The sequence below is a fragment of the Rhyacophila brunnea genome, unplaced genomic scaffold (assembly GCF_057557595.1).
Source record: "Rhyacophila brunnea isolate RB1 unplaced genomic scaffold, BYU_Rbru_1.0 scaffold_2, whole genome shotgun sequence".
In the NCBI taxonomy this organism is placed as follows: domain Eukaryota; kingdom Metazoa; phylum Arthropoda; class Insecta; order Trichoptera; family Rhyacophilidae; genus Rhyacophila; species Rhyacophila brunnea.
Window position 1 is genome coordinate 42,642,652 of NW_028232859.1, and position 17,873 is coordinate 42,660,524.

Genomic DNA, 17,873 nt, shown 5'->3' on the forward strand with positions numbered 1-17,873 from the left:
CGTTGTTATGTGCTCTCAATTCTTTTCTATGGTATGGAAGTATGGACGCTAAACCAAGAGATGTCACGGAGACTTGAAGCTTTCGAGATGTGGCTGTATAGACGCATCCTCAAAATTCCTTGGACTGACCGGGTGACAAATCGTGAGCCTAATACTACAAGGTTCTAAGTGTGCGTCCTTGAAAAAATAAACCCAACAAAGAAGTAGTATTCTAAGCTACCTCATTGTTACTTTTGTTTCTCCAAGGACAAACACTTAGAACCTTTTAGTTCTCCACTCGCGAAATGTTGAAGTTCTCAATCGAATGGGGAAGGACCGAGAAGTTCTACGTAGTATCAAAACCAGGAAACTACAATACCTCGGCCACATTATGAAAGGACAAAAATACAGCATTCCCCAACTTGTCATTCAAGGAATGGGAAGCGTAGCAGAAGACGGCGCCGTATTTCGTGGCTTAAGAACCTCCGTGATTGGTACGAGTGCAGCTCCACCGAACTGTTCCGGGTAGCAGACGACAAATATAAGATCGCCTTGATGGTGGCCGATCTCCGCTAGGGGATGGCACAATAAGAAAAAGAAGTATATATTTTTTTAGTCATGCTATTGATCTGAAACTAACACTAATAGATGAGTCTTGGTATTTTTGACATTTTTTTAAAATAAATATTGAATAAAATTAAACTTATAAATTTTCACATTATGATAAGTCATTACTAAAAGAAATAGCCATAACATATTCTATGATAACGTATTTACGACGAATTTACATATCGCAAAATATTTTTGATCATAATTTATTGTCTATTGATTCAGGCTAAAGCTTACTTTTCAACTCGTTCAAAATCTTACTATTGTCTGATCTTTGGTTTCTTTACAAGCTTGGTTGTTTTTAAAACTCAATTTTATATATTTTAGATTGTCCCTTAGAACTAGTACCGACAAAAGAACTCATTTTATACAACGTCAATCGGAGGAAAACTATGAGAAGCACTTATCTATGCATATTTACCTCACATTATTCATTTAAGCTTTGATTTGTGTACTTATCTCATTTTATCGCTCGCCACGAAGACTATATAGTTGACTGTTTATACTTTGACGTGCACTATGTATGTCACGTCAATGTAAATTATTACACGTGACAAATCACATAATATAATAAAAGTTTCTCTCAAGAGATCCCGCTGTGCGCAAGAGGGTTAAATAATTAATAATGTTGCCATGGACTGAAACATAGGTGTGTCAAATACTGAGATTATAATAGGGCCGATTCAAAATATCCTATTCAATATTCAGGATCATCAGCAAAATGGATATCGTCTCTTCTATCTCAAAATTAATCATCTATAGTAATAGTGAGGTTTGTATTAAGTCGAATAATTAGTAATATACATTAGTTACATGTAAATTTTACGTGACACATTTCACCGTGGCACAGTTCGCCGTGAGCTTTCTTATCGGAAATACTATACGGTATCAAATTTTATTAGATTCAATATTTCAATTTTCATAGCTGATTTTGGCAAAATTCATGAATTCAAGAATGAAAACCTAACCTAACCTAACAAATAATCCAGAATATCGGCTATTTTCAAAATTTGTTAGTTTCTGGCTTCCTGTAAAGTGTAAACTGACAAGAACTGTGTTTTAGTTAAACATGCATTTTATGTCAGTAGGTACTATACGACCCAAAGTGGTTGAAAGGTCTTTAATACGGCCATATATTTCCGATACAACATTTCACGGTGAAGTGTGATACGGCGAACCGCATACGCACAAGTTTCCAGACACGATATGCATTAGTATTCAGCCTGTCTACGCGTGTCGGTATTAGTGCAAGTAGCGAGTACTAATCCTTAGTATAAGCCATAACTCATATTAAACAGATTATTGTAGACCGAATACTGGACGTTGCATTTTATCACAATGCGTAACGCACTGGGTTCTCACACGGGGGTTCCGGGTTCGATTCTGGGTGTCATTCCGGATGAAGTCACAATATAATATGTGGTTCTATCAAAGTCTAGGTGCTTGTAATCGTTTCATTTCAACTCCTATACTGCTGTCACTGGACATCATGATATATTTTAGTGTTAAAAGAATACACGAAATAGAACATAATAACAAGAATACAAAGACACGGTGTTATCAATACTTTCCATACCAAAATAAATAACTTTCGCCTCAAAACCTCTACGAATTATACCTGTAGTTATCAATCATGATAATATGGAATACACAATAATGTCAATTAAAAGGGTATGTTAAACATAAATATAGTGTATCATTTTAAATATAATAAAATTGACGTTACATAAGTTCCAAAGCTACATTTTCACAAGCTTTATTTATAAACTTTTTTTTATGTAATTATAATTAAAATATAAATCATTAGTTAATAAGAATTAGACAAGACAGATTCCAATATTTTCGATTCCTTCGAAATTTAGTAAATCACATTAAGGAGAGACGTTTTAGAGTTATGTATAGTGAACTGTGAATCATTTATTTTCATCTTATACATATAATTATGTGTATAAAAAAATTACACATACACAAATAATACACATAGTAACGAAGTGAAGACGGTCATGAATGATAAACTGATATTCTGCAGCTCAAAGGCAAAGTGTGAAAGGAAGATTACATATAAGATGGACTGACCAGATTAGAAATATGACAGAATTGTCATATCACTAAGCCCCGAATGCAATGACTGATTGAATGAAACAGAAATGTTATACCTATACAAAGAAACGTATAGTACCTATATATATAATGTATATTAATATGATATAGATTACAGAGGCAAGATTTTATACAATCTTATTATTATATACAAATTTTATATCCTCGGTCGGGCAAGTACACATATTGTTTTTCAATTTGTGTGTGAGTCAGGGTATGGACCTATTAGGTTGAGCAAGTGGCTGACATTCATTTCTCGTAAAAAACAAAATCTGTTAATACAAGCCTCTAATTTGTGGAGGCCCATATGATCCTATTAGGATCGGGCATGGTCGGAAAAAAAAATAATGTCTCTTGCAGAGATACTATTAACATTTCAAGACGTTTAATATTTGCCCTTCTTAGGAAGAAGGCAGTAACTGACTCTCACACACTTTCGAGATAAATGACATAATGGGTTTTTTCTCAAACTTTAGTACCTACTGTGAATTAATAAAAAACGGTTGTAATTTTTATTAGTAGGAAGTTAAAATACAAACAAATTAATAATAAACAAGCAGTAACTGCAATGAATATGTGCAATTACTGCCTTTTTGCTAAAAAAATGTATTATTTTAGAATATGTCTATTTTTTCACTAAGAATTTTAATGGTATTTTAGTGATAATACTAATTTTAAAGTGAACAGAATATATAGCTTTCAAAATTATCTAACGGATGGCATTCATAACTCAATTTCACAATTTTTGCGAGTTACTGCCTTCTTCCTAAGAAGGGCAGTAAATACTCTTAGTAATTTGTGATATATTTATATATAAAAAAAACAAATACAACACGTGTAAGTTTTTATATGTGTAATTATATTTTAGGTTTGAATGAAATAAATGAAGAAAGTCCAAGCTATTATCTTATATTATGTGAGAATTGGAGAGTTATTATTATTTCCAAATTACGACCAAGTAGAGGAGATGGAATTTGTTGATGAGGAAATCGTGAAGAGTGAGAATTAATTATTGTATATGTTATTAATTAATCCGCACTGAGATAAAGAAAAAGCTTAGCTTCAGTGTTTCAAACCTAAAGGTAGAATGTTGTGGAATCAATAATAATAATAATCAATCAATAATATGGAAGCAGAATCACTTAAAATCCTAAATAATATTACCTACGTAAAGAAGAAAGCAAAACAAGACGTTGAGAATACGGATTAATTTTCTTTTTTAAACTAGTTACCACTATCGTCAAATATTAAAACGTCATGTAATCAATATCAAATGTTGTATTACTCACTTTAGTTCAGTATTTCAAATTCAATAATATACAATAAGAATACAAAGGGAAGATAATATTATACGATAATATGGTGATAAAAAGATTTAATTTATTTGCATATTATCTTAAAATAATTATAATATATAACTAATGTAATTTCTGTACTTGAGAGTAAGTAAGTAAGTATATTTATAGTCCAAAAAGTATACTTTCTGGAAAACGAAATTAATTTTTTTTCTTGTCAATTTCTTAATACATAACATACAGTTTTGATGTTAAAATATAGAATTAGTGTATATTTAAGATACGATAAATTTGGATACACAATCTGTAATTATTTAATTTTCAGCAAGTTCGGGATATGAGGATAATTGGCTCTACGGTAGAGATTTAGAAAATTACAAATCAAAAATAAAACATAGCCTATTTAATGATTTAACTGAAACGTGATATTAGCTTTTGTGATGAAACATAATAATTATTATTGTCTTCAATTATTATAAACGGCTAATAAATAAATTGACATTGGATAAACGACAAATATCCTAAACTGTAAAAATATGTATTTTTGTGTATGCAGTGTCTAAATATTGTAAACTTACAACATACTATTGATTGAATTATTTACCAACTCAACATTCACAAAATTTATTTATTTATTGATATATAATTGTACTCATAAATAATATTTACATAAATATAGCCTCAAGTCTTGATACACAATCTTTACAATGAAAAATAAATATATACTACAATATAAATAAAGTTTTATGAATATAAATTAACAGTGTAGAATGTTATAATAGGTAGTTATAAAAATGAATTGTGTTGCAACTTCCGTCACACGCCAAACGCGTTACATCGACGCGCGCGACTTTGTCACACGCCAAAAATACACTCTAATCTGATTTCCCAAATGCACCAAAAGAAGTATAACTTCAAAAAAACTTTGGAAATTACCTGACTACTACTGTGTTTAATCTCCACGGAAGGTTGATAACCTTCCTTGCATCTCTAGGACAGAACGTGTGCAGCAAAGCACCTACATGATGCTGTTCTTCGGCCGCTGGAGAGTACTCGTGCACCGTGATGTTCCATGCCACGCAAGGTCGCGACTGTGAAGAAGAAAACAGATTATGTCACATTGTTTCACTGTCTAATTCCTAGTCCAGATTTATATGTCAATAAATAAATGCATATAATTGAAAAACATTGCAGCTGAAAACATTTGTAAATGTACTAACAAAGATGTAAAAGTAGCCATATTTGGAAGACAGTTTTTACTGTTTCAATAAAAGTTTGAAAATTTCTACGATGTGTAACGTTGCAATAATATTCAATTTGATAGTAATGTTTGCAAATGTGAACGTGTAATGAGTTTAAGAACCTTCCAACAAATGACTGTGCGTACATTGATGTAGCGACAAATGTATATAATATAAACTGATCTACAGACTATAATATGCGAAATGCGGAAATGTTTATTTTGGTTTGCAAACAACTAACAAGGCAACATATTCAAACGAGATAATATAGTACATAGTGAGCTTTTATTTTTCTTTAATTAACATATTAGATACAGGTCCTACTAAAACAAACGAAACGTGGCTAAAACGAATACTAGTGTTATGTAAGAAATTTAATGACAACTAAAACTGTATGAATAACACGTGTTTAAGGCGTACATGAAACCAATGATTTTAGATAGTTCTTTTTAGAAAAAAAATGCCCATCGATACGCGTACAAAAAATGGGTCAAGCGGTTTCCATAATATGCACTCTTGAGGCTATGTAGTGGCACTTAAGGTTGTCGGATGTCACTTGTCAGGGCAGGTATCCCCCTTAAGCGACTTGCTTGCTTGTTTCAGTTTCAGGTCAACCGTCGTCCACTTTATTTCATGCATTATATAAGACCAACGTTATATTACAAGGGTTAGCATTATTCCATATGCACAGTAAGAGCAATCCCATTATTTCATGTAACATTTTATCTCCCTTGAATGATATATTTATCCGGACAGGGAACATATCTATCACAATGTATGCTAAGGTTTTTTTTTTTCGCTTTTTGTTGGATACCTATTAATGCAAAATTTTAAGTATCTATCATGTTTAAGCTATCGTTCCTCCACTTACCTTCCAGTATAAATTATTTGTGGTTTCCCATTTTTTGTTGGAACTACTACATTATTGTTTCGCCATGTGGATAATTTTAAGTAATTACACACAACTGATTTTGATTGATGTTCATTGTTTGATTGTTCAAATGCGACTAGCTTTACAATGTTATAGTTGTATACATTATAATGCTAGCGTTAGTAAAATTTCCTGTCGATAGATGTTACTATATATTTGATAAATTATAGGAGAATTATTAGTAAGTGTATCAATGGTTATAAATTAATGATTTTCACTTAACGGGCAATCAAAGTTTTGTTATCGGTTGATTGCAAAGAAGTTTGGAAAGTTAGCGCCACCGTAAAAATAATTAGATTTGTCAAAAAGATTATAAGAATTAGAAAAACAAATCATATGGTGGTAATTTAGTTCAAGAGAAAATAGCAAAATATTATGATAGTAAGAAATACTACATTATATTGATAGTAATCTTCAGTAGCAGTTATTAAACATACAAAATAATGCAGTAGAAGGATTTAAATAACACATCAGCATCATTGACTGAATTCACTTAAAAATCAAATATGCGACTGAGTTGAATATATTACTCTCGAATGATCTTTTATTACAATTCCAAGAGAAAATATTGATATGTTTTTAATGTTTAAAATTTGACTAGTCGAACAAAAACATTCACACTAGGTATATAAGATTACCATGAAAATAACAAAGGTATTATAATTAAACATGTTCACCGGATATACTCTAAAGTTAGGAATAAAATTGTTATATCTTTTCATACAAAGTATGGTGTGAAAACGACTCTTAACTTCTTATACTTACTCATTTTATCCTCAGTACCTTGATTATTCATATTGAAACCTTGTGCAGGCCAATAAATTATGCATACTGATTGAGGTAGTAAGTACACATATTTTATGCTAAATAGTTACAATTAAATTAAACTGTTATGAAAAATAATTATTATTAAGCAGTCGACTTTACCTCAAGCAAAAAATAAATTTGTTTTATTCAGAAAGTCTTCAAACGATGAAAATTTCACAAATTAAATATTGTTTATTACCAGCTAAAAGTCTGATATTAGATATCACCTTAAGATAAAAGCATTAATAAATTATTATTAAGTGGAAGAGATAAGACGTCTTTGTCTCACTTTAAGTTTGAGAAAGCTTTCAGTCCTTTGGTATTTAATTAAAAGATATACCCATAGTACATAATATTTAACACGCTAACTTTTCAGAAAACTGGCATTAAAAATAAAAAAGCCATTTTAAGATATCGTGTCTAATAAATTAAAATAAATCATGTATAAATTGTGGGAGCAAAGAGAAATGACCTTCTGCTTGTAAACGTGTAAATAAATGTTACATTTTCATTGCACTTTTATGTATTCTCCATTTTCATTCGATAATAAATTCATATGTATCTGTTCAGTATGTTAAAACTTAACCACAACCCTACCAGGTAGGAATTTATCCGATAATACACGAAATAATATGAAGGAAACTCAATTGAAATTAAATGTTAAAATTATAACAAGAATGTAAGATATTTGAAAGTATATTTTTTTTTATCTCAGATGTCGAAATGTCTTACAATTTAATACAGTTTAAAGAAATGTTAATTTTAATGTGATTTAATTAAGTGTTTATATACCTATAATAGATTATAATACATTAATATTACCTTTTTTATTGTTATTGTCAATATATTAATTATATGATGATATGAAGTATATGATATTACAGTCGAACTCGATTATTACGATCACGGATATTGCGAGATCTCGGATGTACCGAGGAAACATTCATTGACATTTCAGTTTATGATTTTCTCCATACATTTATTCACTTTTATAACGAGAAAATTATCCCTTATTCCGAGCTAAAATATCATCAAATTTTTTCTTAAAACTGTTTATGTGTCGATCGTTTAAAAACATTTCGACCCTAAGCAATAAAATCCGACCGGACAGGATGCCGTCAGGATCAGATTACGTTTATGATACTAGTTAAGTGTCTAATTACCTACCTAATTGGTGTTTTCGCCGACAATATTGAAAAAGTATACACGCATATGATTGAAATTGCATGTAAAAAATCCAAGGTTTGTGAAGTCAGTAGGTGCCTACCAGCGTTCATTACAATAAACAACTTCTTTTGTACTTTATGAATGCCATGATTGTTTCAGGGAAAATTATAATTGTGTATTTTTGTTTGAATTACGACTTTTTGTGTTATGTGACCGCTAATTTAAATATACCTATTCTCTGATATTACGAGTAACGCTTATAACGAGAAAATTCGGTCGAATTCCATCGTCCTCGTAATAAACCAAGTTCGACTGTATTATTAATAAATAAAAAATAGAGGTACACAAAATAATAATGCAGATATCGAAAAATATCAAAAAAAATATTTTAAATTCATTGATAGATTTTAAATTAAAACCAGTCTTCGTTGAAGGTTTTTATCCTACGATTAGTAGCAATATAGTTGCACTGCACTTCGTTAAGGCTTAATTTTAGGAATAATGACACCTAAGTTGCGATATTCGGAAATGATTATCGGATTTTTACTTTTGTATAAAATAGTATAAATGTAAATGCATACATATAAATACTAATGGTAATAAATATTAAAATAATATTATTGAGATATAAATCATAATATTGTTTTGTTTGAAAACTGAAAACCCTGCCCAAAGATAGTGATCGTCACAGCGAACGGATCTGAATATGGAAAAAGCTTTTGAAAAAACGTAGTCGTTGGTTTGATGCTATCTTAAAAACATTCACGTGTATCTACCGAGCGCTTTCCCATCGTTTTGAGATAAAGATATTTTTGATTGACGTATTCTTACCAGATATCTTTGATATATTATAATAATGGCAATACAGCTATAAATATTGTAAAACATTGTAATGCATTTATAATAAAATAAATTTAAAGTTTTCATCGGCAGCTTCTACGGGATTCTAGTTGGTTGGGTTTTTAAATGGGTAAAGTTCTCACCTTGTGATTGAAGGCGTGCGTACAAGAGGTTGAGTGAATGATTTACATACATTATTCACAAAAATCATTTAGTAATAACATTACCAGAATTCAATATATATGTTAATAGGGATTTAATGGTAGACCTTAATATATTGTGTTTATCTCTTCACCATCATCAGAAGTACGATAACCCGGTGTGAGTCCTATCTGCCTCCAAAAATTCTATATATCTGTCCGTATTCATAATGGCCACTTATCAATTTGATACCAAATCATAAATAAAAGTCAATCCAACTCCATTTATCCAATGATTGTTTAATTATTGTATGCAGTGACGTCCCTAGACAAAATGCCGCCCCTAGGCAGTGCGACAATGCCGCCCTATTTTTATACAGTATTTTTTATCATTCTTTTATGACTCCAATATCTAAGAAATATGTTGTATCGATACATTACTTACAAAATATATATCACTTAAACATACAAATTAAATTAAGATATAAAAAGAGAAAAAATATAATATAGGTAATTGATTATGTTAGACACTTCATCAAAATTCTTCACCAAATCATCAGAGTCTGAGGTTCTATTTGGTTGATATTTCTGACACATTTGGTTTGTACTAATCAACAATACACACATTTATTATTTTCACACTGTTTTTGCATACATGTAAACAAAATAAGTTTAGCTATTTATATATACTTATACCAAAGGGTTCTCGATTTGCCGCCCTTACAGTAACTACCGCCCCCAAGCGACGCTCAATTTGCCTACCCCCATGGGACGTCAGTGATTGTATATCCTTTTGGAATGCTCGAAATTATATTATTAATTTACTTCGGTGTATTAATGGTGAAAAAAAAATGAATAATATAGGTAGGTAAGTAAACAAACAATTTAAATTGTTCACAATATTATTCTTCTGCTACATAATATTGTAATATCTTGCTTAATTCGAGCAAGAAAATAGACGGAAGTCTGTGTATATACAAAATAAACGTGATATATTTAAAGCAATGCGGTTGTCCCACATAACGGAGAAATTTAATCAGAATTTTCGTACTGTCGCCAACTCAGAAAATTATCCTATATTAGTGAGGAAATGCCTCATATGATACACCAGAGTGAACTTCGTGGTCGGAAAAAGGTAATAACACACATGGTAGGATTCGGAATGGAAAATTCACATTTAACGGCAGATGGCGAAAACCAGAGAAACCAAACAGCGAATAAAGATATTATTACAAATACAGTAAACAGTACGTGAAAGTATTTTAATTATGTACGCGGTTTTCGTTGACATAATCTAACGAGAAGATATTATTTGAATAATACGGATTATAATTAACACCACTTTATATGATCATGTTAGAAAGTTAAACTTTATAACCACTTGATATGCCTTATAAAACCAAAAATTAACCAAATTTTTTTAAATACATAATTGATTATGAACGATTTTATCGTCTTTAAAAAGAATTGATTTCAAATTATCTAATGTTAATTGGAACGAGACGATTTTTTATGTACCCACCTAAATTGATTTAAGCTTATTTGTTTTTTTTTTACTTCTAAAAATGTATTGAACGCGTTTATTTTTTAGATCGATTGGCAACTCATTTTTAGAACAAATGAATCTTAGTTAAATATTGAGATCTATGATCCTATACGACAACCCATGTTGAATTTACATAATATAAGTAGGCGTGTATTATTTAGGATTGATACTTAACTCACTGTTGTGCAAAATAAAATATAAACTATTGTATTTATATACCTAAATCAATATTTTTATGTATTGAAATTTAAATGACAAGAATCTCCAACAATGATATTTTGAACTAGGTGAATACTTGAATACTTGAGTGAGAGTTTGGCACTTTATAAATGTCAAACCAAAACTATATATGGGGTTGATCTAGATTCTAGAAGATAAAAAGAGAAGAGTGATTTTATCTTTCACACCAAAATGCAACGCATATGGCAGAAGACAAGGCCGTTCGATGCCTTTGATTCTATCACTTTAACCTTGACTTCAGACATGGACGGATCTGTTTGCTAATCAGTTTACGTTGATAGTTACTTTCGGATGGCTTCCTTTTTAGAATCAGTTGAAATGCAGATCCTTTGGAAATTTTAAAATATAGTCAGAAGGAGATAAGTAATTATGTATCTTTAATATTTCATATATAAAAGTTCAATATATAAGTTCAGTGTATCTCTGTGATCTGAGACCACAAGATTTAATAGTAACATGCCTTTTTTTTCATTGTTTCTAATTGGTTCATATAATATGTTATTTTATCTTGTATAAAATAACTATCAACCACCTAAATTACAATATTTTACTTTAACATATGCGTTATTTCATGGTGTACCTTATAGATTTAGAAGACAATACTTGGAGCCCAAATTATTCATATATTTACATTCATACTTAATAACTTTTATATTTTTAATGCTATACATTTGTATAATGTATGGGTAAATGTTTTATTATTAGTCAAACCACCTGATAGAGCGATTTCATGGCCTAATATTATTAATAGTCAATTTAATATTTGCTTTACCGTAAGAACACTTTTTCAACTAACATAATTATATTGGAAACCTTTTTTATTTCCATACCTACTTTTACTTTGTTACAGGTTATATTACTATGTATTTTTTGTTAAAGAATGGTTTTTAACTATTTGAATAATCTTCTTGCATTGGATAAAACACACAGTATGATTTTTTTTGTCCTGCCGCAGTATCGGACCCGTAACCCAATTCATCATAAACGTACGCTCTACCAGTTTGGTTGCAGTTATATATAGGTACTGCCCTATTATATTAAGATAAAATTGTTTTTCTATACTACACAAATAAGCGTCAAACATTATAATAGTAGTATTAAAAATAGTTCACATTTTGAAGCATTATTTTTTCACAATTAGATTCAATTTCATTCTAAATGATAATTCGTTTATATAATGCCTTTTGAAGTAACACATTATCAGATTTTCGTATTAAATTGAATATAGTGACTTTGTTGAGTTTGAGTAATCATTCTAATATGCATGAGATCGTAAATTAAGTGCACACAAAAGCGTTGGATTTTCCATAGAATATTATATCGAATGTATGATACATTATATCACGACCATTATACTGTTACGATGAATTATCGAACATGCATTAAAATCATCAGTGAAGTCTAAAGAGAACTATTAAAATAAGTACAGATTCAATGTTGTAGTAATGGTATTTATTCTAGTGTTAAGTATATATTCCTCCAGGTAGATATTTGAATATTAGGAATAATAATTAATACTTTGTAATAATTTAAATGATTTGTTTTTTGAACTCATAAGGCCATAATAATTATTTAATATAGTATTTTTCATACTATAAGATAGATTTTATTTTGTAAAAATATCATATATCTGAAAAGAAGATCCTGAGAAAAATTTTTGGAGCCATTGACGAAAGTGGTTTATGGCTACGACAATTCGGACCTCTGTTTACTGTTTGGGGGTCAAGAATATCGCAATTTGTTAACGTGTGGCATCAACATGAGCAGATGATGTTGCGAAGATGGAAACAATACTGTCAAAAACACTGAAGATGAGATTGCTTGACTGTTTTAATAGAGATGTCACCATACTGAGTTTGATAAACTGAAGTACAGAGAGTTGAGTTAAGCTGAGCGATATTATGCCGGAGGCGACCAAAATTCACACATAATTTTTAAAATGATGATTATGTTATGATATATTCTTTTTTTAACACTACAAAAGGCCATTATGCCCAATAACAGCAGTGTATTAATCTGTAATATAAGTGAAACAAATATAAACACTTAGGCTATGAGAACATCACATAAATATTGTGACCTCGTCGGAATCGAGCAGGAGACCCCGGATGAAAGGCCAACGCTTTACGCACTGGAAAAACACAGTTAGATGATACCAGCCTTAATGTAAGAAAAACATGTAAAATGTAGGAAAATATGTGATTATTTAAATATAATGTACCTCACATATACGTCAGATCACCTCATCTCTAAAAATAAAATTTTCAGGAAAATGCAATTTAAGAATATCGAACTTCAAGTGTTTTCAGGATATGGGTTTCTTTTATGAATATACACAAAATAATGAATTGGACGTAGCAGACATAATAATTTAGATATCATAATGATTAGTGATGGTAGTGATTAATGATGAGTGATTGTTCTTTTAAAGCATTTATTTTTACTTCTTCGTGGGTTCATTTACAATCCGTATATACTGGCAAATATTAATTTTCATGTTCCCACCAATATCACTCGTAGCTCCACGGTCTTCAAGATACCTCGTTGCAGGACAGATGTTATGTTTCATGATGCTGTGTATCGTGCAATTAGCTTATTTGATGGCACCATAAAGGTTGATTTGTTTTTTATTAACTATACTTATAATGTTTGTGGACGTATTAAATAGGCTAAATTTATAATTGTATAAATTATCATATTTCATTAATATTTACACATGCTGTCTTTTTATTGTTATTTGTAATTAAGATATTTTTATACATTTGTATTTATTATGTATTATGGCACATTGGCCAATAGCTGTAATGCCGTAATACTCTTTTTATAAATAAATAAATAATAATTACCTAATTTTCAGAAATATTGTATTTAAATCTCTCTGGCTCTGGGGTAGGTACAGTATTATTAATATTTTTTTATATTGCAGTTTAATAAATCTAATTAAAAATTCTGTTATTTGGTACGCTACTGATAATATAAAAATTTTAAAGAAAAAACATAACATGGAATTAAATCCCTATTACTTACGGATGCCTAAAAATATAAGTAAAAGGACGACAGGTAGACATCTATTTTGAGAAGACTCTAATTAATCTGACAAAAGGTATCTTCTCAACGATAAATAGATGCTCTAATATTTTTTTAATGAGACATGATTACAAAACATTAATTTTATCATAAATTAGTGGGTCGATTAATAATAAACAAACACAAAATAAATCATTACAAGATAAAAAGAACTTTTTATATACCACGTTTTTAAATTTTCCGTTGAATCATATAAACTTGACAATTCTATGTATTAATAAAAACTTTTTATTGTACTTGATAGAAATACTGAATAAATATTATAGAATACAGAAATGTCATTTTGACATTTATTAAATTAAATTACATTATATAATACAAATTTAGTTATAGTTATAGTAGTTAGAAAGATACAAAACAGAATTAACTGAAAATGAATTCAATTCTGCTTAAAGATGGCCAAAAGTATTAAAAGAATGCATTGTCGTCGTGTTCTGATATATTCTAAAAGTTTCAAATGACTAGCTAGTCGGGAAGTTAGTTAAAAATCTTGGACAAATAAGAAAAAAATTGTACTGCACAAGAACAAATCTGTACCGGACAACCAAGAATACGAGCTAATAAAAACGTGGTAAAATAGGATGTAGGCATATTGGAATTATAATAAGATTGGAATAAGCTACCTATTTGTTGATAAATAAAAAGGATTTAAAGTCAATGACTGATAAGTATTTTAAAGAAGTACATCATTTGAATTAAAAACAATATGTGGAAATAATCTCGAATTAGTAATTCGGATAAAACCAAATATTTTATAAGGAAATTAGTATCAAATTGAATAGATACAATAATCGTGTTCTGAATGTAATTACTAGCTTTCATATTTTATTCAGTCATAATATCGTCGGTGTTTTGTAAAAAGGGCGAATTAACCAAAATGCTACTTTACAGGAGAAGGGTTTTTAACTTTTGACATTGATTTGTTTTTTACCTGTAGATGATTATAAATATCTAACAAGTTTATAATAAAGTTTAGAAAGAATACTATCATTATAATAGGTATTATTATATAATATTTTAAAAGGCCTAATATGTCTCATTTGCTTTTTATTTCGTAATTTTAATTAATTTAATTTTAGTCGATTATCGTTTTTAAGTACTTTCCTGTGGAGATAAAAATTCGCCGTTTTTACACAACAAAGCTAGTGGGGTACATATTGTATTTTCATTAAAATCTCGATTTCGCCAAAATGGTTGATTCGCCCTTTTTACAAAACACCGACGATATGTCCACTGCACTGCACTGCAGTGGTTTCCAATCGGGTTTTCGCGAGTCATGTCATGAATTTCGCGAGAAGACGTACAATATGAGAAAAAACTACAACTTGACATCTTTTTGGTAATAATTAAATTTAATATGAAGTCATTCATTTCTATGAAATAATACATTTTATTTATTAGATATTAGTTATTACCTGTACTTTAAACCCCTTTGCCAGTGTTGTTTCTAAGACGTATGTGGGTTACTTAGAGATAGCGCATTTTAAATGACAGGTTATTAAAATAATATAATTTTTGAGAGTAGATTTCGTGAAAAAGACAAAAATTTCACCTGCGGCGCTAATATGCTAGTATACGTGTCGGTATGTAAATCAGAATTAAAAAAAAAATCTTGCATGTGACCATTTGTGAAAGACTGTACTTAAATAGTATTGAGCAGCATTTTCAGTTTGTTTATTCGAGGACGGTACTTGTCTAGGCATATCAATTTGATATGCAATAGCTGTAAACATCTATCTTTTGATAAATTTACACTTATGGTCAGTCGGAGAGGGGTTCCGCTAGATTTTATAAAATGTTTCAAGATTTCCGCCAAACAAAAAAGGTCGAGGATCAGGGGGTTCTAAATATTTAGAAAAAAATCACTACTAATCTTTGTGTACTAATTATAGATAAGCACAGTTGAAATATGACCTTATGGTGGAGCGAGTTCAAAATAATTTTTTGAGACTCCTTTATTTGAGGTTATATGGATACTATCCGTGGCTTTATCCAGCTGGCTTTCTCTTAGGTATGCTTACATTCGTTTAAATGCTAGAATATTTTTTCTATAATCTAAGACTAGAAGATATCAATTTTTATTTTGGCCACGTATTTTTTTCGACTCATACGTGGTGTAAATGAAAACTCTGTCATTATTGGTAGTATTGACTTGTGTGTCCCTGATAACTATCTTAGAAATCTGGAGCATTAGTTGTTTTTCTCCCAAGAAGCAGAACTAACTTGCCATTGGTGATGCCAATTGGGAGGACAATAACTCTGTTCAACCAAATCGCTTCGGATGTTGATATATTCCATCTACATGAGGATGAGTATAACTGGTAGACGTTGTTTTGTGAATTTAATATTTCTTTGTTTATAAATGTCATGTTGTGAACGTCTTAAATTATTTAATTAATGTAAAAATAAATAAAATTTGAAATTTGAATTTGAATAAATAAATAAAATTTGAATAACAGTTTTTTAGTTGTCTTATTATTTATTGAGTCATATCTTCTAAGCACTAATAATAGCTGTCGAAAAGATCTTCTAGAACTGTGCTATTCGGAACAGATTCGTATTTCGCCAATCTCCTGTATAATATTTTTTAACCAAGATGTTGACCGTGTCCAAGCTTTTCTGTATTCTTTGAATTTCTTCTTTGATTACGCGGAGCGGGTAACTCCCACCTTTTAACATAATCTGCCGTCTTGCGTTGTTTTTACCATGAACGGTAGATTTATCCGTGACTGGATCTTCTTATAAAGGCTGTGTTGGCAAACCTATTCAAGTTTAGAAACCGCAGTGACACTGCGCAGCCGCATTTCAAAAAGATTATGTGTGGTTTATAGTATTTTCCCTAAGAAACCATTTTGGTGCGATAAAGTAAAATGGAACAAACGTACAATTGAAATTAGAACCTAAGTCTTTATTTCAATTTAGAATTAAAGTCGTTATTATAACAAGAACATTGTCGCAAAAAAAAAAACAAGTCACATTTATGAAATATTTAACAAAGTGAATGTTATTATTGAGTTCTTTGTCGATTCTATCGCTATTTATAAATACCACAAAGCAAACAATTATTAGACTTGTCGATTGTGAGCAATGAAACCACCGCCATATTGAATAGATGGCAAAAACTTCAAATATTTGTATTATTTCTTTGGTTTGTTTGTATGGAATAACCAACGAGGAAGAACGAGAAAGCCTGTGAGGGATTGTAAGCGTAAAAGAGAAATCTTTTTACAGTGGTTCGTGTGAATTGGCACAAATAAAAAGCTTTACGTAACACAGGGATACTGCAATGCGCTGCAACTATTAATTAAATGAAAAGTTTTTTTTAAATATTTTGTGATAGATTTATCAATTTTAAATTTATTAAAATTTCTTCTTCTAATAGCAAAAGAATACACGAAAACACATAATGAACGATTGGATATAAAAAATGCTTGCAAACTCAACAAAGCTAAAACATGTTTACATGTTATTTTGATAGTTTTGGATGATTTCAAATAAAACTACCTTTCTATCGAACGTCTAATACCATTCTTTAATCGATATAAGTGAATATTTTAGAACTAATAGTTTTCACAAATTACTTAAAATTATCGCTTCACGTGATGGCATAAAACATAATGAAAAATAATTGGTCAATAGTCGGCTTACTTATAAACAATATCAGATTATAAATATATACTATTTTAACTGAGGGTTGGCTAAAACATATTTTGGAAAAGTTCAGTCTTTTGCATAGTTTGGGTCCAAAACTAAATTACTTTCAGAAAAAAATAATTTCTAATATTATTACGCCAAGTGATTGTGAAAAACATTTTACGCGTAAAGAAAACTTTCCATGATTGTTTCACGTTCAATTTATTCACATTCGTCAGAGTTTTTGATATATTTTTA

At 29.9% G+C, this 17,873-nt stretch overlaps 1 protein-coding gene across 1 annotated transcript in view; it reads right to left on the reverse strand.

Moving 5' to 3' along the window:
• The window catches only part of LOC147072353 (uncharacterized), a 255,419-nt gene that overhangs the window by 3,285 nt on the left and 234,261 nt on the right, over window positions 1-17,873 (reverse strand). The window contains exon 15 of the mRNA XM_085946675.1: window positions 4,920-5,074. Coding sequence (XP_085802801.1) covers window positions 4,920-5,074 — 155 coding nt within the window. The remainder of the gene's footprint in view (window positions 1-4,919; window positions 5,075-17,873) is intronic.